The 23,637-nt window shown below is 49.2% G+C and overlaps 1 protein-coding gene across 1 annotated transcript in view; it reads left to right on the top strand.

The window, feature by feature from the left end:
• The window catches only part of ADCY5 (adenylate cyclase 5), a 156,355-nt gene that overhangs the window by 110,843 nt on the left and 21,875 nt on the right, over nt 1-23,637 (top strand). The window contains exons 9-12 of the mRNA XM_032630779.1: nt 6,490-6,512; nt 7,478-7,622; nt 8,910-9,007; nt 12,474-12,561. Of these exons, the coding sequence (XP_032486670.1) occupies nt 6,490-6,512; nt 7,478-7,622; nt 8,910-9,007; nt 12,474-12,561 (354 nt within the window). The remainder of the gene's footprint in view (nt 1-6,489; nt 6,513-7,477; nt 7,623-8,909; nt 9,008-12,473; nt 12,562-23,637) is intronic.

Here is a 23,637-nt window from a genome sequence, read left to right on the forward strand (position 1 = left end):
GGCTCACCCTGACTTTGGACCAGGAGACAGAGCGCCTGACTTCCGACCCTGGGCTTTCTCCGTGGGCCCCACCATCTCTTGGCAGGCCGGATTTGGCTTTGGAGCAGAGCGGTGAAGCCCCTTCTTCATTCCCCCTTGGCAGACCTTCCTGGTGTAGGCTGGAAGCAGACCCATCTGTCTGGACTCGGTCCAAACAGAGCCTCCAGGGCCTCTTGGCACTGTCTGGGGAGCCCCGGGGAGTTGGGTGGGCACAGGCTTGTCAGACACCTTCCAGCATCTGTTGCATTTCCCAGGCAGTTGAAACACATCTTCTGGCCCAGTCGCTCAGAAACCATCCCAGTGCTTTTTGGCAAGTGCCAGGTGATGGTCTCTTTGCCCTCTGTGCTGAGAAACGCCCTGCTCATTCCAGTCTTCCTGTGGGAGCATGCAGGCTGAGTGAGCAGAGGCCGTGGTAGGGGTGCTGCCTCCATCTCAAGGGACCCGGCCGGCCTCAGAGGACAGACACCCTCAGCCACCCCTGCACACAGCAGGGACGGGCTAATTCAGGATGCCCTGCCTGGGTTCTATCAGTAATGCTAGAAAGAAGACTTCAGAGGGTGAGAAGAAGAGAATGAGGGATGACAAGAAGTCAGTCTGAAGCAGTAATTTATTTTATCTGAGATCTTGGCTTCTGCATCTGAGCGCACTCCTCAGGTCAAGGGCAGCCTGGTACCCAGGCAGGAGTTGCCCGCTCTGAGGGAGGGATGGGTGAGGAAGCCGTGTGTGTGTGTGTGTGTGTGTGTGTGTGTGTGTGTGTGTGTGTGTGTGTCCACTGAGTTCCCACAGATCCAGGTAGAGGAGTGGGGGGCCATGCCGACACTAGGATCCCCACGTCGGGGGCCTGTGGATCAGACTGGGTTTAAGCTGGAGCAGCAGGGATTAGAGAGAGACTCCATGGGAGTCCAGCTGAGTCGGCAGACAGATCCAGGGGTCTGAGGGAGGAGACAGGCTAGGGACCAGTCATTCTGCTCCTTGCCAGCTAGCAAATAGCATATGACAAAGGTTTAAGGAAAATGTACAGAAGAAAAAAGTGAATTGAGTCAAGATCACCATTTTAACTTCTGGTGGTAAAGAAACAACTCGCAGGACACCAAGGTCCTAAGCGACGAAGAGTGGGAAAGGTCGGCCTTGCCCCCGGGCTTTGAACTTAGACGTCCCAGGCCTGGTCAGTGCCACCCAGGGCTCCAGGCCCCACTCCCGCTCCCTCCAGGCCCCTCCCCAAAGCAAAGAGCAGTTGCTGGATCCCCCCCTGTTCTCACCCCAGTTCTTGAATCATCTCCTGTGGACTCTCTACCCACTTGACCAGGACAGCCAAGAGGTGAGAGAGGGAGTGAGAGGAAAGGGGGAGACTGAGAGCAGAATGCAAGGAGGGAGCCTCTCATCCAGGTGGGAGGAAAGAGGAGGACAGGTCTCAGGAAGGCCAGAGCGGGAGGACAGAGAGGGTAAGGGGGAGATGCGGGCGGTGGGGGGGGGGGAGCAGGAGATGAGGGAAAACAGGGAATAAAAAGATGGGGCAGGACAGAGGTGGAGAGGAACCACCAGCAGGCAAGAAAGGTGCCTGCTTGTACGTTCTCCGTTTAAAATCTTCGGAAAGTTTTTTTCTTTAGCGATATTTGGTGTAGGTGGACTCTTTAGGTATTTCAGAGTCTCCAAGGGGGCAGTTTGGACTATAAGCACCGATTTGGCAGACATTAATCATTGTTAGGACAAGAAACCTTGGAAGAATTAGCAGAAGGGCTGTAACTGGGGAAACAGTCTCACGGGAGACTGGCTGTCGGAAAGGCTCCTCCGTGGTGTTGGTTGCTTCACCCAGTGGGGAAGGAATGCAAAGTGATCAGAAAGCTTGGGGACACCCCTGTAGAGGGAGAGAAGAGGCTCCCCGTCCCCGTCCTTGCTGGGCAGAGTCACCTGAGGGGCCACCATCAAAGTACCATCCCCTGGGCCCCTGCCAGCCCAGTGTCTAGGCCAGGGATGGGATGGGATCTGGCAGCCGCCAGGCACACCATTGGCTTTTGGTGTTAAACTCGCCCAGAAACCCTTGGGAAAGATATGCAAAGAGAAAGCTTCTACCCCGACTTCCACTGAAGATGCGGTGGAGGGGAGGGGACTGCATTAAGCAGTGACTGAGAGCAGTTAGAGGGGAGTAACTTGTAGTCAGCAGTTTATTTCTTTAAATCTTGTTCCAACTTTTACTCAGCTTTTAAGATGTAGTAATGAGCTGTGCTGGTTTAGGCATGAGTGTTGTAAGGTCTCTAAGGTTCTTTTTTTTAAAATTATTTTTATTTTTATGTATTTATTTTTTAAATTAATTTATTAATTTATTTAGTTTTTGGTTGCGTTGGGTCTTCGTTGCTGCTGGCAGGCTTTCTCTAGTCGCAGTGAGCGGGGGCTACTCTTTCTTGCGGTGTGCAGGCTTCTCATTGCGGTGGCTTCTCTTGTTGCGGAGCACGGGCTCTAGGCGTGTGGGCTTCAGTAGTTGTGGCACACGGGCTCAGTAGTTGTGGCTCACGGACTCTAGAGTGCAGGTTCAGTAGCTGTGGCTCACGGGCTTAGTTGCTCTGCAGCATGTGGGATCTTCCCAGACCAGGGCTCGAACTCGTGTCCCCTGCATTGGCAGGCAGATTTTTTTTTTTTAACATCTTTATTGGAGTATAATTGCTTTACAATGGTGTGTTAGTTTCTGCTTTACAACAAAATGAATCAGTTATATATATACGTATGTTCCTATATCTCTTCCCTCTTGTGTCTCCCTCCCTCCCACCCTCCCTATCCCACCCCTCCAGGAGGTCACAAAGCACTGAGCTGATCTCCCTGTGCTATGTGGCTGCTTCCCACTAGCTATCTACCTTACTACATTTGTTAGTGTGTCTATGTCCATGACTCTCTCTCGCCCTGTCACAGCTCACCCTTCCCCCTCCGCATATCCTCAAGTCCGTTCTCCAGTAGGTCTGCGTCTTTATTCCTGTCTTACCCCTAGGTTCTTCATGACATTTTTTTTTCTTAAATTGCATATATATGTGTTAGCATATGGTATTTGTCTTTTTCTTTCTGACTTACTTCACTCTGTATGACAGACTCTAGGTCGATCCACCTCATTACAAATAGCTCAATTTCGTTTCTTTTCATGGCTGAGTAATATCCCATTGTATATATGTGCCACATCTTCTTTATCCATTCATCCGATGATGGGCACTTAGGTTGTTTCCATCTCCAGACTATTGTAAATAGAGCTGCAATGAACATTTTGGTACATGACTCTTTTTGAATTATGGTTTTCTCAGGGTATATGCCCAGTCGTGGGATTGCTGGGTCATATGGTAGTTCTATTTGGAGTTTTTTAAGGAACCTCCATACTGTTCTCCATAGTGGCTGTATCAATTTACATTCCCACCAGCAGTGCAGGAGGGTTCCCTTTTCTCCACACCCTCTCCAGCATTTATTGTTTCTAGATTTTTTGATGATGGCCATTCTGACCGGTGAGAGATGATATCTCATTGTAGTTTTGATTTGCATTTCTCTAATGATTAGTGATGTTGAGCATTCTTTCATTTGTTTGTTGGAAGTCTGTATATCTTCTTTGGAGAAATGTCTATTTAGGTCTTCTGCCCATTTTTGGATTGGGTTGTTTGTTTTTTTGTTATTAAGCTGCATGAGCTGCTTATAAATTTTGTAGATGAATCCTTTGTCAGTTGCTTCATTTGCAAATATTTTCTCCCATTCTGAGGGTTGTCTTTTGGTCTTATTTATGGTTTCCTTTGCTGTGCAAAAGCTTTGAAGTTTCATGAGGTCCCATTTGTTTATTTTTGTTTTTATTTCCATTTCCCTAGGAGGTGGGTCAAAAATGATTTTGCTGTAATTTATGTCATAGAGTATCCTGCCTATATTTTCCTCTAAGAGTTTGATAGTTTCTGGCCTTACATTTAGGCCTTTAATCCATTTTGAGCTTATTTTTGTGTATGGTGTTAGGGAGTGATCTAATCTCATACTTTTACATGTACCTGTCCAGTTTTCCCAGCACCACTTATTGAAGAGGCTGTCCTTTCTCCACTGTACATTCCTGCTTCCTTTATCAAAGATAAGGTGACCATATGTGTGTGGGTTTATCTCTGGGCTTTCTATCCTGTTCCATTGATCTATCTTTCTGTTTTTGTGCCAGTACCATACTGTCTTGATTACTGTAGCTTTGTAGTATAGTCTGAAGTCAGGGAGCCCGATTCCTCCAGCTCCGGTTTTCATTCTCAAGATTGCTTTGGCTATTCGGGGTCTTTTGTGTTTCCATACAAATTGTGAAATTTTTTGTTCTAGTTCTGTGAAAAAATGCCAGTGGTAGTTTGATAGGGATTGCATTGAATCTGTAGATTGCTTTGGGTAGTAGAGTCATTTTCAGGTAGACTCTTAACCACTGCGCCACCAGGGACTTCCTCTAAGATTCTTTATTAATAAAAAGGTTGACGGGAGATCATACGCGGACTCCTGCTCATCTAACCAGGCTCGGGTAAGCTGTGCATTCTTCAGAGGTGGCAGGCTGGGCCCAAGTGTTCCCCACAGCAGCTTTGCCAGGGCAGGCGTGCAAACTGGAGTCTGCACCTCATTGTGGATGAGCAGAGGGGCCCATGGCCTCTGGTCTTGCTGTAGGTCAGAAGGAGAGGACTCGGGGACCAAACAGAAACACTGAGCTGAGCTGCTCTCCGGAAGTGCCGAGGCACAACGGCAGGAACCCATCTGAGTGTCCTCCTTGCCGGCTGGGGACCGTTGTCCTAGGACTAGAAAGCAGGTCAGGGGACTGGAACCCAGTCTGCTGGCCTGTGTTCTTAAAGGCCCTTTGCCATGGTTTATCCACCAAAGTGTTCCCTGACTGCGGTCAGTTCACCACCCCAGCCCAGCACCCAGGAAGCCTAGAGCAGACCTGGCCCCCAACACCAGCCCCTGCAAACCACCAAAGGAGCACTGGAGGAAGTCAGAGACAGGTTCATTAGACACATTTCGGGTATAGTTCTGAGCTGTAGAGACCAGCGTAGGCATAATGTGGCTTGGATGTCCTCCGAGTAAAATCGTTGCTGGCCCCTGTGGTGGAGATCAGCGGGCCAGCCCCTCGCCATGGTCCACAGAGACTGGCCTGTCCGGACTCTCTGCCGCCCACTCGAGCTTGTGCCCTAGAGATCCTGCCTGCCCCCAGATGGGGCACTCACATGAGAGACCCCAACTCCTCTAGCCTCGAGTGGGGACAGTGAGGTGGGCGGGGCCCTGCAGCCTGGACCGAGGGCTTGGTGATTCTCAGAGGACGAGGAGAAAGGAAGACAGCCACTGGGGAGCCCGGGAGGAGCTCAGAGCCCACGGCTGGGCACTTGGATGTGGCACTAGGGGCTGCCAAGGTGGTGAGGAGAATAGACAGCACCTCAGTGCCCACGGGCCCCACGTCTATTTTGGAGCCCGGCAGCTCCGGCTCGCGGAGAGCATCATAAACCCCACTCCTCAGTGGGAATGAAGAGAGCTGTGTTCATTTGGGGTTTGGGTTCCCCCGACATTTGCCAAGCCCCCTGACTGCCCAGCAGCGTGTTCCATGCTGGGCCACAGGGACAAGAGGCCACCCTCTGTCCTTGTCCTGGCAACCTGAAGCCACCTGTCCTGGGGTGCTTGTGCCTCCCCCACTGCCTCCCAGATCCCACCCCTTCCCATTTTAGGGGCCCCTCCCTCCATTCTGCCACAGTTGGTCAGACCCTGACACACTTCTGTCCTTTATAGATGAACTCTAGGTAGGGCCTTGAGTTTGGCAACCAGTAAGGGCCCTTCCCACCCTCACCTCTGCCCTGTGTGTGTGAACATCAGAACAGTAATCAAACCGGGGCAGGCAGGTTCCTCACCTCCTGGGTCCCCAGCCAGCTCCAGCCTTAGAAGAACGCATTGGTTCTCAGATACCAGAAAAGCTGTTGCAGGTAACCAGAGTTTAGTTTTCTTAAGCTCAAAACTTGTGAAGTCCCAGGAGATTTTATGTGTGCTTGGCGGGAGTTGGGGGGGGTGAGTGTGCATGAGCTGTGTGTGTGTGCACAGGTGTGCACAGGCGTGTGGGGATTGATCAGCCTGGCAGTTTCCCTTATTTCCATCTGAGTAAGTGGCAGAATTGGGAGGGGACCCACCAAGCCCAGGGTCCAGGAGGAGGGTGAAGGAAGGTTTGGGGAATGACAAGGAATTGGGTAGGGGGACACGAAGAGCTTAGACTCATGGATTTTGCCAGTGGATGAAGTAAAATCACAGTGTGCCCCCAGCATCTAGCATGGAGCCTGTCCCAAACCCAGCTGTATTTGCCAAATGAAGAAAGGAGGAGATGACTGAGTGACAGTGCTCTCTGTGTCCAAGCTCCTGGTGACCTGTGAGAGGGGATGAGCTGCAGCCTCCCCATTTTCATCCCCTTGGTTCTCATCCTCCTCTCCTCTCTCCGTCCCTCTCTTTTAGGGCTTTGAAGATCCCAAGGACAAGTGAGTAACCTGTCCTTCTTCACTTCAGCTCCCTCGGCCTGGGGGATGTCTCCAAATCTGCCTGGAGCTCAGTTTCCGTACTCCATGGAGAATGAGCCCAGGTCTCGCAGTCTTGGCTGGGAGTGAACAGAGCCCGCTGCACCTGAGAGACGAGCAGCCCGGGAGCCCAGGCCCCCGGCAGAGAGGCTGGGCCTGGGCATCCCCCATTTATAATCTCCACTCCACGCACACACACACATATGCACACACAACTACACACAACACACTCAGCACACGCATGCGCGCGCGCGCGCGCACACACACACACACACACACACACACACACACACGGCTCCCAGGAAGATGCAGGCTTTGCACATTGGTCGCCAGCGCCTGGCCACGTCCCAGCACCCTGAAGGAATGTGCCTGTCTCTCTCCTCCACTCCCCAGTCTCAGGGGCTGTCAGAAATCCCACTCGAGGACTGGGCTCCACGCTACAAGTAGAGTGTTTAGTTCAGCACCCAAAGATTGTGAAACGTGCTTCCCAGAGAGTCCCCTGGGCCAGGCGAGAGCAGCCAGGTGGCTCCCAGGCCCTGCGGCAGAGGTCTTGCCTCCTGGTCTCAGCCTTCAATTCAGGATGACAGTACAGCTAGAGAGTGAAGAGCAGAGGCTGTTACCTGTAGGGGAAAAACAAACCCTTGAGAATAATTCATATTATCATTATCATTTAATAATACATCAATAGGGTTAGAAAATCCTTATTGTCAGTGAGGCCCCCCCAGCCCGCAGGTCTGAGCCTTGGGCAGTGTTCTGCGCATGTGAGTACTCGGGCTTCTGGCCCGTCCTGGTGTCAATCCCAGCTTCCCCACCCCTTATTAGAGCTGATCAAGCCCCTCTGATGGGTCCGGGTGTGCGGGCTGAGCCGGCCCCCTAGCGGCGCCCCCTGGTGGTCAGCCTGTCTTGTGTCTGCGCCCCTTGCTCCCCAGGAACGCCCAGGAAAGTGCGAACCCCGAGGATGAAGTGGATGAATTTCTGGGCCGTGCCATTGACGCCAGGAGCATCGACAGGCTACGATCTGAGCATGTTCGCAAGTTCCTCTTGACCTTCAGGGAGCCTGACTTAGAGAAGAAGGTACAGCACCCTGGGGGGGACCGCCCCCCACCCCCCACCCCCCTACCCTGGTGCAGAACCAGGACCAAGGGGAGGGAAAGGAGGCAACAGGACGGCTCCCTCCCCTGTCTCCGCCCCGGAAAGAGCTCCTTCTTGTCACTTCCATTTCCCAGCTCTGATGCTGCCCTACCCAGGAAATGGGGGTTTTAGGGAGACTTCCTTGGTGGAAAGGGATACATCTTAATTTCTTTGTGTCTCAGTTTCCTTATCTGGGAAATGGGGATTTTTAACATACCTACCTCATGGTGTCATAGTGAGGCTTAAACATCCATATATGTAAAACACCTGAAACAGTACCTGCCACATAGTAGATGTTCAATAAACACTGCTATTTGTATTATTTTATTGCTATTATTATTATTATTATTATAGTTTCCAGTGGACCATCCAGCTGCCTTTGGCACACTGGAAACTCAGAGTATTAGAGTTGGAAGGGGCAGTCAAGAGCTCTTTGTCTTGTCTCCTTAAATTGTGACTGAGAAAGTAAAGCTCAGAGTATCTGGGTGACTTGCTCTAGGCCACCCAGTGAAGTAGTGACAGAGCCAGAACAAGACCCTGGTCCAGGGTCTTTGCTACATGTCACAGGGTCTCCCATGTGTTCCGTCAACATGGGCTCCTGTGAACTCATGCCGTGGTCAAATGAGGCACGCCTAATCAGGAGGGAAGAATTATGGGAAGGGAACTTAGTCTGTTTACCAGCATAAATGGAACTGACTCATGGATTACCCTCTCTGGGTGACTCTGCCAGCACGGCCATCTGTGTAGCTGGTTGGTGTCGTGGGGAGGGTGGGGGCTGGGAGTCAGGACCTTGGAGATGAGCTCTGTGACACTGGACAAGTTGAGTGACCTCTCTGATCCTCAGCTCGCTCATCTCTGAAGTAGAAACAGCAGCAGTCCTGTGCCTATTTCCTGGGGCTCTTGTGAGGATGTGCAGTGATGGTTGCAAGCCCCAGCACGTGTTCTGGCGTGTAGCTGGTGCTCAGGAATGTGAGCCATGATCATTACGAATTATTCTCATGGTGACCCAGCCTGCAGAGTTTCTGGTTTAACATAATTCAACAGCCCTCCCCACAGGAACCACCATGTAGTGAGTGGACTGGTTTCTTGAGAGCTAAGGCCTGTGCTGATTCTCGACTGGGTCTAACAAGTCTTGGGAGTGTGCTGTCCCAGGTGTGTCTGGGGTGGAGGGGAGCTGGAGCAGACAGGGCCAGGTGCCTCCGCCCACTCACCCTGCCCATGTCCTCTCAGTACTCCAAGCAGGTGGATGACCGATTCGGTGCCTATGTGGCATGTGCCTCGCTCGTCTTCCTCTTCATCTGCTTTGTCCAGATCACCATTGTGCCCCAGTAAGTACCCCATACCACCCAGGCTCCCTCCTTTGGCTGCTGGGGCTCCAAGGGTGGGAGGGGAGGTCATGTAGGAGAGCAGAGGCGGGAGTCTGAGCTGAATTTGCTCAGACAGGGAGAAAAGTATACAGTCTTGTCCTCAGCGAGACCAGGAAGCCAAGAGTCTGCCTCCCCCATGATGGGTAGGCCATGTGCTCATTGCAGGTGGAAAACTTCTGTCTGGGCACTGCCCGGCGCACGGGAGACCCCTTCTCTCCACTTCATCCTCTCATCCCATTTTAACGCAGACCACTGTTGCCCATTGAGTCACCCAAAGTATTCACCAAGCTGGTTTCTGCATGACCTTTGGTTTTTGCAAAAAAACAGTATATCTTCAAAAAATAAGGGTTTTATGCTACTCCAGATATTTCAAAGAATGGATTTCAGATTCTGAAGACTTTTCTCTAAGAGGTGTTCCTGAAATCTTCTGAGGACTGGCTGTGTCACTGAGAGAGGCCTGTGGCTTCTGAGGGGACCACTCTGAAATGGGCTGTTGGACATGAAGCGTTTGTTAGGTAGTCATTCACAGTAGGGTCACAGCTAAGTGAGAAAGATAACCTCTCCATGTATGTATGTGTGTGTATATATATGTATATATGCACACATATATATATATATATATATATATACGTATTTTTTTACTTTTTATTATGCAATATTTTAAACATACAGTAATTAATATAATCAACACTCATCCCCTAGATAGAACAATTGTTCTTTTTTTAAAAAATTAATTAATGTATTTATTTTTGGCTGTGTTGGGTCTTCGTTGCTGCGTGCAGGGGGTTTTCTTTAGTTGCGGCGAGCAGGGGCTACTCTTTGTTGCAACGCGCGGGCTCCTCATTGCGGTGGCTTCTCTTGTTGCAGAGCACGGGCTCCAGGTGCACGGGCTTCAGTAGTTGTGGCACGTGGGCTCAGTAGTTGTGGCTCGCAGGTTCTAGAGCACAGGCTCAGTAGTTGTGGCGCACGGGCTTAGTTGCTCCACGGCATGTGGGATCTTCCCGGACCAGGGTTTGAATCTGTGTCCTCTGCATTGGCAGGTGGATTCTTAACCATTACACCACCAGGGAAGTCCCAGAACAATTGTTAATATTTTGAAAGATTTTTTTATCTATCTTTTTCTGATTTTTTTAATTGAAGTATAGTTGCTTTAGAATGTTGTGTTAGTTACAGGTATATTTCTGATTTTTTAAGGTAAATTTTAGACACAAGGACATTTTCCCCCTAAACACGTCAATAGACACCTGTTTTAATGGCATTTTGCTTCTTAACCACAATGCTTTATGTACCAAACAAAACTAACCCCAGTTCCTCTATAATCATCTAATACCAAGTCTGCATTCAAATCTCGCAAATTGTCCCCCTAAATGTCTTCTACTCTTCGTTTACTCATAGCCAGGATCTACTCAAGATCCACTGGATGCATTTGGTTATGTCTCATAAATCTAACTTAATCTGGAAGAGTCCCCTCACTCCAGCACCTTCTGTTTTTCATTTTGAAATAATTATAGACTTAAAGAAAGGGTACAAAAGTACTACGGGGAGTTTCTGTACATCCTTCATCCAGTTTCCCGTGCTATTGACAACTTCTATAACTGCAGTAGAGTACTCCAAATCAGGAAATAACCCTGCAATGATACATGAACTAATCTAATTTCATCGGCATTCCCCCAGATGTCCTTTCTGTGTTCCAAGAGCTGGGCCAGGACCCCACATTGGATTTAGCTGCTGTATCTCCTTAGTCCCCTCCAATCTGTGATGCTTCCTTGGCCTTTACTTACCTCTCATGGCCTTGGCACTTCTGATAAGTACTGGCTAATTAATGTGTAGAATCTCTCGAATTGGATTTGTCTGATGTTTTTTCATGATTAGATGGAGGTTGTGTATTTTTCACAAGAATCCCACAGAAGTGATGTGTCCTTCTCAGGGCATCATATCAGGAGGTACATGACGTTGGCACGTCTTATTACTCAATGCCTTTTATTTTTAATGGCACTTATCGTTGAAGAGATGGCCCTTGCGTTTGTATCTGCTATGACCCTGTCAGGATACCACAGGTGAAAACCAGACACTGGCAGCCAGCTGCACCCTGGTTATGCAGTTAATGTCCATTGCCCCCTGCACTGAGACCATGTAGAGCTGGTGGGATTGTGGGTCTTTACTGTCATGGGACTCATTTTCTGTACTGAAATGGAGCTATAGGTATAACAAGCAACCTAGACTTTCCGTCCCATTGCAGCTGAGAGTCCCCTTCACTTGGGTGCATAATCCTGCCTCTTTGCTGCTTCTCTCTTTCTGTAGCGTGGCTTGGGGCTGGGTTATTCCAGATCCCTGCTCTGCCCGCAGTAGCTTCACTCCCTCCTCTGGCCACAGCTCCGAGCTGCTAAGGCATGGATGGAGGTCGTTCTCTGGCCATCCTCTCTCCAGGGAAGCCTTAAAAGCTACTTTAAAGGTCTTTCTTTCCCTCTGAAGAGAGTTCTTTCCCCTGTTCTGTTTGTTTCAGGCAGCTAAGTGCTGGCTTCTGGGGGAGCCTGGAACAAAGATGCCTCCCTAGAGGCCTTCACCTGCCTTCTTGTGTCCTCCACTTGCCTTTAACCTGCTGACAACACCTGTCATGTCTGGCTGTCTCACTTCCTGAAAGGGAGAAGGGGTTTCTGGGGCCTCCTGTGGTTGGTTGGGAGTGCTGTGCCTCGACCAGCCCCTGCCCCAGGAGGGCCACGGTGGGCTCCGGATGGAAAGTCACTTGCAGTTCTTTCGCCCGAGGATACTAGCCCTTTGTGAACATTGAGCTCACCTGTGATCTGCCTCTGTGAGGAGGGGCAGCAGGAGATCCTTGCAGTTTTTACGGTTGTTGTTGAGCTGGGTGGGAATAGGGGAACAGAAACTGAACAGGACTTGTGCGGCTTGGCAAGTAGGAAGGGGACAGGGTTTAGGGACTCTGCCCTCCAAAGGGACATGTCACTGCTGTTTCTCAGAGTAGCTGGTTGGGCTGTTGACAAATGCATTTCTATAAAGGATGGCCATTTATCAAACCAGCCTTCAGAGTTACTTGTCAGGCCATAAGTGACTACCTAGAGGGAACAGCCAGGTGATTTTTAAAATGGGTCCTTCCAGGCTAAATGAAGTGAGTCTATGGATAGCTAAGAATTAGGCAAAATATTGGGCAGGTGTCACCCCGTTCTTCGTTTGGCTCCTGTGTGGGCTATGTTCCCCCACGAAAGTGACAAGACCGGGAGGAAGGGCAGGAGCCACACCGTTACGGAGGCAGGTTCCGAATCGGTTCACAAGGCTCAGTAATCCCTCCTCAGTGAGTCCGGGGCCAGGCACCCAAGACTGGGCAGGAGGTGCAGCAGAAATGGAGCAAATTCCGCTTCCTTCGTGGGGCGTCTCAGAGCCCCAGAATTCCCCACCTCCTGTCTCCTTCCAGCTCCGTGTTCATGTTGAGTTTCTACCTGACCTGTTTCCTGCTGCTGACCTTGGTGGTATTTGTGTCCGTGATCTACTCCTGCGTGAAGGTGAGTCCAGCTTATACCTGAACCCCGGTCGACTTCTTCCCTCCCTTCCCAGCCCACTGATGGGGCCCCTCCCAGGGGCTGGAGAGTCACACCCGGGATCCAGGTGCCTGATGCTGGATCACAACTCTTGATTGGCATTCGCAGCAAGCCAGACTGCAGGGGGCGTAGTTTATCCGAGGAGGCTTATTTGTTCTGGCTGTTTCAGTTAGCCTTTGCAAATCTCTGCAAGAAGATACTGTTGCTGTCTCTTCTGTCTGTCCCCTGGGTATCAGGTAGGCCAAAGGAAGGGCACGTAGCACAATGCCTGGCACAGAGCAGCGGTCAGTAAACATTTGCTGAAAGAATGAGTGTGAAAGGGATCGCTCTCGACACCCCTTCTCTGTTCCAGTGTGCCCTGGAAATGGCCCTGGAGGGAGGCCATAGAGATTATGGCTTTTGAGCTGCCCATCATATAGATGAGAGGGAGACCCAGAGTGGTTCATTGTTTCAGACAGGGCCACACAGCTAGTAGCATGGGCGTGAGACCCTGTTCTGTGTTCTTCTCCCATGCCACCTCTTAGGCGTGCTGTGTCGCCATCCAAGCTGTGTCCTTCAAGGGGACCTGACCACAGGTCATTAGGGTCTGTTGTAGAAATCACTCAGGTTCCTGTTTGCCTTGCCCACCAAGCCTCTTCCTCAGTTCCTTCGCCACTGGTTTAAGAATTCCCATGGGCCCTCCCTGGCAGTCCAGTGGTGGGACTTTGCCTTCCAATGCCGGGCGGGGGGGCGGGGGCAGGGGCGTGGGATGGTGCAGGTTCGATCCCTTGTCCGGGAGCTGAGATCCCACGTGCCTCACGGCCAAAGAACCAAAACAAAAAAACAGAAGCAATATTGTAACAAAAATTCAATAAAGACTTAAAAAATGGTCCACATCAAAAAAAAAAAAAAAAAAAAAAAAGAATTCCCTGATGGGGCCAGCCTGGTTCCAGAAACCTCTCTGTCCCAGCAGAGACAAGCTCTTTCTAGCTTCTGCTGTAACCGTTTCTCTGCTCCTCCCTGACACTCACTTGGAGCCAAGCCCCTGGGGGGCCCAGGCCCTGCCAGCACTCCCTACACCCTCTGTGGTGGGCACCGTGTTCTCCTTCCTGGGGGACTGGACCTTTGTTGTCTCCCAAGTCCCCTTTCTCACTCCATCCTCCAAACAGAGTCCTTCATTAGGCTGTAAACTGTTTAATCACCTGATGGTCAAGATCTTGGTGGACTGATTGTCAGAACTGGAAGGACCTTAGAAGCATCTGGTGTGCTGCACTGTGCCCCTGAGCAGGTGCAGAAGTGGATGCCCAGAGAGGGGCAGGACCGGCCGGGGTCACTCGGCAAGTTGAGCAGTGTGGTTAGCCAGTTCCTTCGCTGCATCGTAGGGGTTAATCCTGGCTCCCTGCCTCTCCACCAGCTCCTTCCTCAAGGCTATGACCTCCCTCCTGCTCTGTGTTCAGTCTCTCTTGCCTTTTGGTCTTGACGTTGTCAGGCACCCCGGCCTGCTTTTCCCCCAGTGGACAGTCCCACTTTCTTCCTCTCATGGCTGTAAAAGCACGCCATACATTCACAAGAGCCAAAAGGTGGAAAAAACCCAGGTATCCATTAACAAAGGGGTCCCCAGCCCCCGGGCCTCGGACTTCCACGGCCTGTTAGGAACCAGGCCGCACAGCAGGAGGTGAGTGGCTGGTGAGACAGCGAAGCTTCATCTGTGGCTCCCCATGGCTCGCAGTACCGCCTGAACCCTCGCTTGCATTAGCTCCTGAGCAATCCCCCCCCAACCCCGTCCGTGGAAGAATTGTCTTCCACGAAACCGGCCCCTGGTGCCGAAAAGGTTGGGGACCGCTGCATTAACAGATGAATGAATAAACAAAAGTGCTATGTCTGTACAATGGAATATTGTTCTGCCATAAAAAGGACTGAGATTCTGACACATGCTCCGACATGGATGAACCTTGAAGACATTGCGCTAAGTGAAAGAAGCCAGACACAAAAGGGCATATATTGTATGATTCCAGTTGTATGAAATATCTATTCTAGACAAATTCATAGAGACAAAAAGTAGACTACAGGGTAGCCTGGGCCAGGGGAGGGGGAGTGGAGAGTTATTGCTTCCGGGGTACAGAGCTTCCGTTGGAGTGATGAAAGGGTTTTGGAAATAAATAGCAGTGATGGTTTCACAGCACTGTGCAAGTAATTCACGCCACTGAATTGTACGCTTAAGAAGTGGTTAAATTGGCACATTGATGTTATATATATCTTACCACAGTAGAACAACCTAACAAAAAGCATACCAGAGCTAAAAGGCCCTCTTAAACATTCTTTGGCTGAACACTCAACAAGAATCTTAAGTTATAAACTGAGTCAAAGTCACTGTTTTGTTTGTTCATCTGAGGCACTTAATTAGGCTATTCAAGTCAGAATCAAAGCTATCTGTTGTTTACAAGTTTTAAACTGGAGCCGAGCTTCTCTCTTTTCTGTTAGCTGCTTTGGTGAACCTGAGCCTCATGGACTGCATTTGGTTTGTGTTGCCTGACTTGCGTGTGTATCTGCTGGTGGGAGAAGAGAAGGAAGCAGAGGGGGAGGAGGTGCGGAGGGGAGGGGACGGGCCCCGCCTGCACTGGCCATTTTAAGTTAGTTCCTTGGTCTAGTGAATCCTTTTTGCCACCGTCAGAGATTATTTATAAAAGTCATTCCTGCCTCCTTGTGTTTTATAGAATCGACCTATTTTGTAATCAGTGTCACAGTCAATAATCTTGTTCTCAGTTCCTTCATCCAGCCCAGTGATCTTTCTGACGGCTCTGAGGCCTCAGTTTCCCAAGGGGGGGGGCCGGTGGATGGAACACTTCCCTCCCTGCCTCGACTCCATTCTGCCCACCTCCCCACACCCTTCCCACCAGAGGAGCCTGCTTCTTCCATCTTGCAGTTGTAGAGCTTCTGTAAGGAGTTTGTTGAGAAAAAAAAAGTGCTCTGTGACTTACCAAGCCTGAAACCTGCTCATCTGGACCAAGAGTTGAAGAGACACTAATACCCATCTTGGGCTCCTAGCTGTGTGCTTCTCTCACAGCCTCTGAGAAGCCATTGTCTCAGCATTTATCCACTCTCTGGAAAGTAGACCCCGACCTGAGCAATTGTTTGTAGCATGAACTCCTCTTCCAGTCAATAATCAGTCTTCTTTCCTCTTTGTGTTGTGGATTAACTGCATAGTGAGATGTGAAAGGGGTAAGTCTCCCTTTTGGCATCTCTGCAGCAGGGCGGCCTGGCTCCCCTTCCCCTGTCACACTGCCTGAGGCCGACTGACTGAAAGTTGATTGTATGACCTTTTCAGGTACTGCTGTGAAGCTGACTGGACTGGAATTTTCAGTGTCATTCTGTTTCTTCCTGTGAAAAGATTTGCCAGAACTCAGACATTTTTCATCTGATTTCCACAGTTTCTCAGAAATCATGGCTAGTGGCTTTCCGATGAGATACAGCAGTTCCTAAATTACCCCTGCCTGCTATGGGCTCCGCAGATCCAAAGCCAAGCGGTCCTGTCAGACATGGTCTCTTTCTCTGTTTCATTTAATTTTCCAGTTTCCCAAAACAACTTGGACTTACTTTCTTAAATCATCCATATTTTATCCTTTTCGAAGAGAGAAACGTGAAGAAAGTGTGGTCTGAGTTAGTCAACAGAGTTGTCTTAGCTGTCTGTCAGGGAGCAATTCCTGGGTCCTTTCTGCTTTTCTGAAATGTACTGCTCACCGAAGGCTCTGATTGTTTTTTCCATCTTGGGCCTGTATGATCTTTTCCTGACACGGCTTGGCCCAGGTCACACACACACACCTAGATTTCTCAGAGCATCAGCTGCCCTCTGGAGCCCCTCTGTCTCTGGGATGCCTTGTCCTAGGGATCATCCCCTGAGTGTGTCCTTCTGGTGAAGCTGTCTTAGAGGGCCGGTCTGAACATCTGCACACATCACTCCTTCCTTCCCTTGGCATCGGTGCTCATCTGGGCTCCAGAGCTGCTTTCGTCAGAGAAAACCATGCTAAATCCCTTCTTGCCGTCACATGTGGTCCCCAAACTCAGAGAATCTCAGATTGGTAGGGGCCCGAACAGTGAGGCAGCCCAGACACCCTCCTGAGGCCGGAACCTCTTTGCATAACCCTGCAAGGGGTGGGCCAGCCTCTGCTGTGTCAGCTCCAGGGATGGCGAGCTCACTCATGTCTCCTGAGTACAGCCCCTTCCCTCCTTGGCCAGCTCTGACTGCTCTGTCAGTCCCCCTGTGGCTTCTGCCCCCTCATCCTGTGAGGCAGCTCAGGCCTGCCCCTGACAGTGCCAGCACTTCTGCTACCACCGCCCAAGTAGGTGGAAGAGAGTGGCTCCCTTCTGTCCCCGCACTTGACTGGGCCCCCTTTCTCTCCTGTGGCTCATTAGCACGTTCTCACTCAGAAGGCCAAACTCTGCTTTCCTGCGGTTTGGGGGTTGGATACAGACAGGCCCAGAAGGAGTACTCAGCTACAGGGCCGCACATGTGTGCGTGTGCGTGTGCGTGTGTGTGTGTGTGTGTGTGTGTGTGTATGTTTCAATCTCTTTCATCTTCTAGGCTGCTAGCTCCCTCTTGGCTTGTCTCCCACTGACCTCCTGGACCTGATTGTCTGACCTCCTGGAAACTGACCAGGGCTTCCTCTAGGCCCTCGTCTGCTCTGTGCAGTCACCTAAAAGCCTCCTCTCCTCTCCCCGAAGCCTGAAGCTAGCCAAGTCCCGTCTTGCCGGCCCTCCTTCCTACCATGCCCTCCTGACTCCCTTCCACAGCTTCTAAAACAGGGCCCTACTCCTCAACCAGTACCTCTCACCTCCCAGCTGGCTTCTGTCTTGTGACGACTCCAGAATCCCCACACTCCGCTTTCCAGAGGCTCGGGGTCACACTTTGCCCACTTGAAGAGGATGTGTTGCTGTCAGGCACGTTCGTTTGGGGGTGGAGAAGGCTTCATTTTCAGGAAGGAGATCTTAGGTTCCTCCCATGGCTTTTAAGTCAAGCCATCTTGGGTCCAGAGCCCAGCCATGCCACCTTGACTAGCGTTTCCCAAACCTTTAGGTGGCTTTTATTATATCCACTTTGCAGGTGAGGAAAATGAGACTCCAAGCAGTTAGGCAGCTTTCCCTAGGTCCCGGAGCTAAGAAGTGGTATAGCCGGGGTTTAAACCCAGATTGTTCTTGACTCCAGAGCCCACAGTCCTTGCCCTCCAGGACACTGCCTCTGTTAATATGTCCAGTTGACCGCTGAAAGGCCAGGTGATAAGAGCAGTAGTCAGCGTCTACTATGGGTCAGCATCTTCCTGTCTTGTTCTGAAGTTTTCATATCTTTAAAAATATTTTTCTGAAGTAGGAGCCACTGCTTCATTTATTAACTCCTTGTCAGAAAGTCTGTTTTCTTACATTATTTTGCTGTCAGATTTCATCACCTTATTTCATTCCTGCAATACCCTGGTCCCACGTGACAGACAGGGAGCCAGGACCCCAGGGAGGTCATTGATTTGCCTGGAGACTTCCTGAGAGGCCAGGATCAAAACTGTCCCTCACCCCAGTCATGGTTTATTAATTGTGTCGCCATTTCCATTTTTCAAGTTGAATTGATTTGAATTAATCATATTGGGGTTGGAACTTTTTCTTTTAATTGATTCTTTTTCTGAGCTCTGATGGTGAACAGGCACTGAGCAATTGGTTTGCACAGACACAATTATCCTTCCAGAAAAATGCTCTCCAGGATCTGTATGCAGCTGTAGAGCAGCCCGGCGAGGAGATTCTACTCCAGGTGAAGAATTTTATTGTCCACACCGGGGTTAGTAAAGGTGGGATTTGGGGTCAACATACAGGTGAACTTTTTGTTACAGGAGATGAGATACTCTATAAACCAGTGCCAGGGCAGGATGTCAGATCTTCTGGAGACTTCAAAAAGGCAGCAATTCCTGGGTTCCTGCTGAGACTTTAAGTCAAGAGCAGGTCTTTTGAAAGGGTGACAAGGGAAAATGGCTTGTAAAAAGGCAATGCATTGAGGTAATCACTCATGAGATGTTAGAGCTGTAGCAACGGTCCCCAGCCTTTTTGGCACCAGGGACTGGTTTCGTGGAAGACAGTTTTTCCACGGACGGGATGGGGGTGGGGGTGGGGCCGGCTCAGGCGGTAATGCGAGCGATGGGGAGCCGCAGATAAAGCTTCACTCGCTGGCCCGCCGCCCACCTCCTGCTGTGCGGCCCGGTTCCTAACAGGCCGGGGGTTGGGGACCCCTGAGCTATAGTATTCCAGGTTGGATTTTGTTTAATAGCCTGCAGTTCTTCTCTGGGTGGCCCCTGTGGGGCTCCTGGTCCCAGGTTCACCAGGAAGCCTGTGTGCATATACTGTTCCCCAACCACCTTCTATAAAGGCTTTACCATCTTCTAATAAGTTTTGTCTAAACCAAGTCATTACACTGGCGATGAAAGAAGCCGTTCAGTTGACGGATAGGGTGATCAGGACTGAAATGGTTTAAGCAACACGGGGGATGGGGGGATGAAATGGCAAAATTTTAAGCAGGCAGCGATTAGAAGCCATCTGTCATACCATTTCAGAGTAAGATCCTCATGCTAGTGCCAAAACACTTTCCACAGCTGTGAAACCAAAAATTCCTTTACTGAGAAACAAGGACTTTTGTTCTTATCGACAACATAGCTCTTTAAAATGCAAATATTAAGTAAATTTTCTATGGACTTTAACAGTTTTCAAAGCGCTTTCAAGTGCATCATTTCATAACCACCCTGGAAAGTATATATTCCCTGTTTACCAATAAGGAAACTCAGAGCCCTTGATGACTTCCCCAGGATCACACAGTAAGAGGCTGAGCAGGATTTTTTTTAATAAGTGCTTTATTGAGATATAATTCACATACCATAAAATTCACCTTTATAAAGGTTATAAAATTATAATTCAGTAGTTTTTACTATATTCATAAAGTTCTGCAGCTATCACCACTAATTCCAGAACATTGTCATCATCCCCAGAAGAAGCCCCGTACCTTTTAGCAGTCACTCCTCATTCCCTGTTCCCTGTTCCCACAGCTCCTAGCAACCTCATATCTACTTCCCGTTTCTATGAATGTGCCTGTTCTGGACATTTTGTATAAATGGAATCATACACTATGTGGCCTTTTGAGATTGGCTTCTTTCACTTAGCATATTTCAAGGTTCGTTCATGATGTACTATCTATCTGACAGCGCGTTATTCCTTTTTATGGCCAAGTAATGTTCCATCGTGTAGATATACCACATTTTGTTTGTTCCTTCATCAGTTGATGGATATTTGGGTAGTTTCCACTTTCAGGCTGTTATTAATAATGCTGCTATGTACATTTGTATACAAGGTTTTGTATGGACTTATGTTTTCAGTTCTCCTGGGTATGTACCTAAGAGAATAATTGTTGGGTCATATTTTGAGGAACTGAAAAGCTGTTTTTCAAAGTAGCTGCCCTACTTTACATTCCCACCAGCAGTGTACAAGGGTTCCAATTTCTCTACATCCTCACTAGCACCTGTTTTTATCTGACTTTTTGATTATAGCCATCCTGGTGGATGCGAAGTGGTTCCTTTTGTTTTTGGTTTGCATTTCCCTGATGACGGTTGATGTCAAATATCTTTTCATGTGCTTGTTGTCCATTTGTGTAGATTCTTTGGAGAAATGTCTATTCATAGTATTTGTGGGCTTTTTTGTTTTGTTTTGTTTTTGGCCACGCCTCGTGGCCTGTGTGATCTCAGTTCCCTGACGGGGCCATGGCAGTGAAAGCCTGGAATCCTAACCACTAGGCCACCAGGGAACTCCCTGTTTGTCCATTTTTTAATTGGGTTGTTTGTCTTTTCTTGTTGAGTTGTAAGAGTTCTGTGCATATTCTGGTTATAAGACCCTTATTAGATATATGGTTTACAACAATTTTCTCCCATTCTGTGGATTGTCTTTTCATTTTCCTTTTCATAATCATTTTTAATTTATGGTAAAATATACATAATATAAATTTTTTATTTTAACTATTTTTAAGTTTACAGTAGAGTGGCATTAAGTACATTCATATTGTCGTGCAACCATCACCACTATCCATCTCCAGGGCTTTTTTATCTTTCCAAACTGAAACTTTATACTCATTAAACAATAACTTCCCATTCTGCCCTCTTCCCTGGCAACCACCATTCTGCTTTCTGTCTCTATGAATTTGACTGCTCTGGGTACCTCAAAAAAGTGGAATCATATAGTATTTGTCCTTTTGTGACTGGCTTTTTTCGTAATGTCTTCAAGGTGCCATCCATGCTGTAGCATGTTTCAGAATTTCATTCCTTTTCAAGGCTGAATAATATTCCATTGTGTATGTATACCACATTTTGTTTACCCACTCATCCATAGCTGGACACTAGAGTTGCTTTAACCTTTTGGCTATTGAAAATAATGCTGCTATAAACATGAGTGTGCCAATATCTGTATAAGCCCCTGCTTTCTATTCTTTTGGGTATATACTCAGAAATGGAATTGCTGGATCATGTGATAATTCTGTGTTTAATTTTTTAAGGAATCGTCATACTGTTTTCTACAGCAGCTATATCATTTTACATAACTGCCAGCAACAAACAAAGGTCCCAATTTCTCCACATCCTCACCAACACCTTTTTTACTTTCTTGATGGTGTTATTTGAAGGAAAAATTTTCAAAAATTTTTTTTTTTTTGGCTGTGTTGGGTCTTCGTTTCTGTGCGAGGGCTTTCTCTAGTTGCGGCGAGCAGGGGCCACTCTTCATTGCGGTGCGTGGGCCTCTCACTATCGCGGCCTCTCTTGTTGCGGAGCACAGGCTCCCGACGCGCAGGCTCAGTAGTTGTGGCTCACAGGCCTAGTTGCTCCGCGGCATGTGGGATCTTCCCAGACCAGGGCTCGAGCCCGTGTCCCCTGCATTGGCAGGCAGATTCTCAACCACTGCGCCACCAGGGAAGCCCAAATCTTCAAAATTTTGATGAAGTCCAACTTATCTGTTTTTTCCTTTTTGCTTGTGCTTTTGGTGTCATATCTAAGAAACCATTGCCTAAATCCAGATTTACTTATGTATTTTCTTTTAAGACTTTTATAGTTTTAGCTCCTACATCTAGGTTTCTGATCCATTTCAAGTTAATTTTTGTGTATGGTGTGAGGTAAGCTCCAAATTCATTCTTTTGCATGTGGAGATACAGTTGTCTTAGCACCATTTGTTGAAAAGACTATTCTTTCCCCATTCAGTTTTCTTGGCTACCTTGTCAAAATCAATCAGTCGTAAAGGTAAGGGTTTATTTCTGGACTCTCACTCTATTCCATTGATCTCTATGTCTATTAAAGCAATATTTTAATCCAAGCTTATGTTCTCCAAATCACACATGTCTTTTCTTCTGCCATGTTAGAGGGTTCAGTCAGAGTGCCTCCTTTATTACCCCAGAAGGAAGTGTTTTTTCAGAAGAATGCCACAGACTTGATGATCCATGAACACATCTGAGAGGCACCCCTGCTGGGGACATGGAGGTCCAAGGTCTTCACCACTCAGCCTAGAGCCTGAATGGCTTGCAGGCCTCTGCCACTGCTGCATTCCTTCTCTGTGGTCCCTTCTTTCCCTCTGCTGAATAGGAAGTGGCCTTGTTGGAAGGATGGAGGAGGATTTGGGGTGCAAAGATATACTGCTTCCCTACATGCATGCCCAACCCAAAGCCCAAGACTGAGGGGGTAAGCAGGGCACTTTCGTGGTGTCAAGAAGTATGAAGGGCCTGAGATTTGGTTTTACCCTAATTACAAGCTAATACATTAGCTTGTTGCTCTTTCATAGATACTGGCAGACGTCACGAGACCCCTGGGTCAGAGACAAGAGACTTTATTACTCACAGCACAGCAAACAGCACAAACATCAGCATATTGGTGTTGGTTTCCCAAAGGCCCATGAGGGCAACCTGATGGGCCCGTGTAGACGCCCTGCATGTAGTGAGTTTGGGTCACAGCTGAGGAACACTGGACCAAGGGCCCGGCACTCGCTGGCCTTAAACATTGTGGCACACAAGCCAGTCCTCTCCACACTGGGAACGAGCAGTTACACCGTGGTCCCACTGTGTCCCCTTGCCTACTTAGCTGTCTGTGTGACCAGCTACAGAAACGCTCTGTATCAGAGGTCTGGCACTCTCAGCCAGAATGTGCAGGTGTGCTCAGGGGTCGCACAGGAAAAGCCACGCCTAGAACCCGGGCCTCCAGGCTCTGGTGAGTGCTTTTTCCACCACCTTCGTCCGCCCTTAGGGGTTTCCAAAGGCCGCATGGCATGCTTGCAGATCAGCCTTACCAGGAGGCATTAAGGTAGGTGGGATGAGGGGAGCACAAATCCACTACTTCAGTTTTCTGGGGTCTGTCAACTTCTTTTTTAGTCTAGGTTGCTTGGGAGATGAAGGGCACATGGGGGCCAAGGCCAAGTATATCAGATTTGGTAGACCCAATCATTTAATTACCAAAACCGCAGTGGGTCTTGAGTGGACATACAGTTTGTCTAGCTGAAGGAAATACAGGGAGGATTAGGTGAGGGAAATGGCAGATCCATGGGCATCCTGCTGAAGAAAAGCTCACTTAATTCACACGACTGGGGCCCTGCTGTCCGCTTACACGCTGCTCTGCCCCCTTCTCACGTGCCCATCCCTTTCCTCCAGACCCCAGGTTCTCTCCAAGCCCTCAGACCCACAGCTCCCTACTTCCCTGAAGCCTTCTGACCCTCCCTGGAAACGTTCTGGGCACCTCCATGTCTCCTTCACTCCCACCTCCTGCCCCTCCCTGATTGTAACTCCAAGCGGCCCAGCATTCACACAGCGGGTACATGTGCTTTTTTCTCTGCTTCCCCGTTGGGGTGAAGGTAGCATCTTTCCTTTCGTCCTACCTCTCTTACCTGTGAGCTCCCCAGGTGGACCCCCTTCTGGCCAGCTGCAGAATCTGTGCTGTGGTTGGCCTGGAAGCGGGGGTGCAACGGTGCGAGGCTGGAGGCTCGCCCACAGGGAGGGGGTCAGGAAAGCCCCTGTGGTTCTGTTGG

This window comes from Phocoena sinus, chromosome 4 (genome assembly GCF_008692025.1).
Source record: "Phocoena sinus isolate mPhoSin1 chromosome 4, mPhoSin1.pri, whole genome shotgun sequence".
NCBI classification, from domain to species: Eukaryota; Metazoa; Chordata; class Mammalia; order Artiodactyla; family Phocoenidae; genus Phocoena; species Phocoena sinus.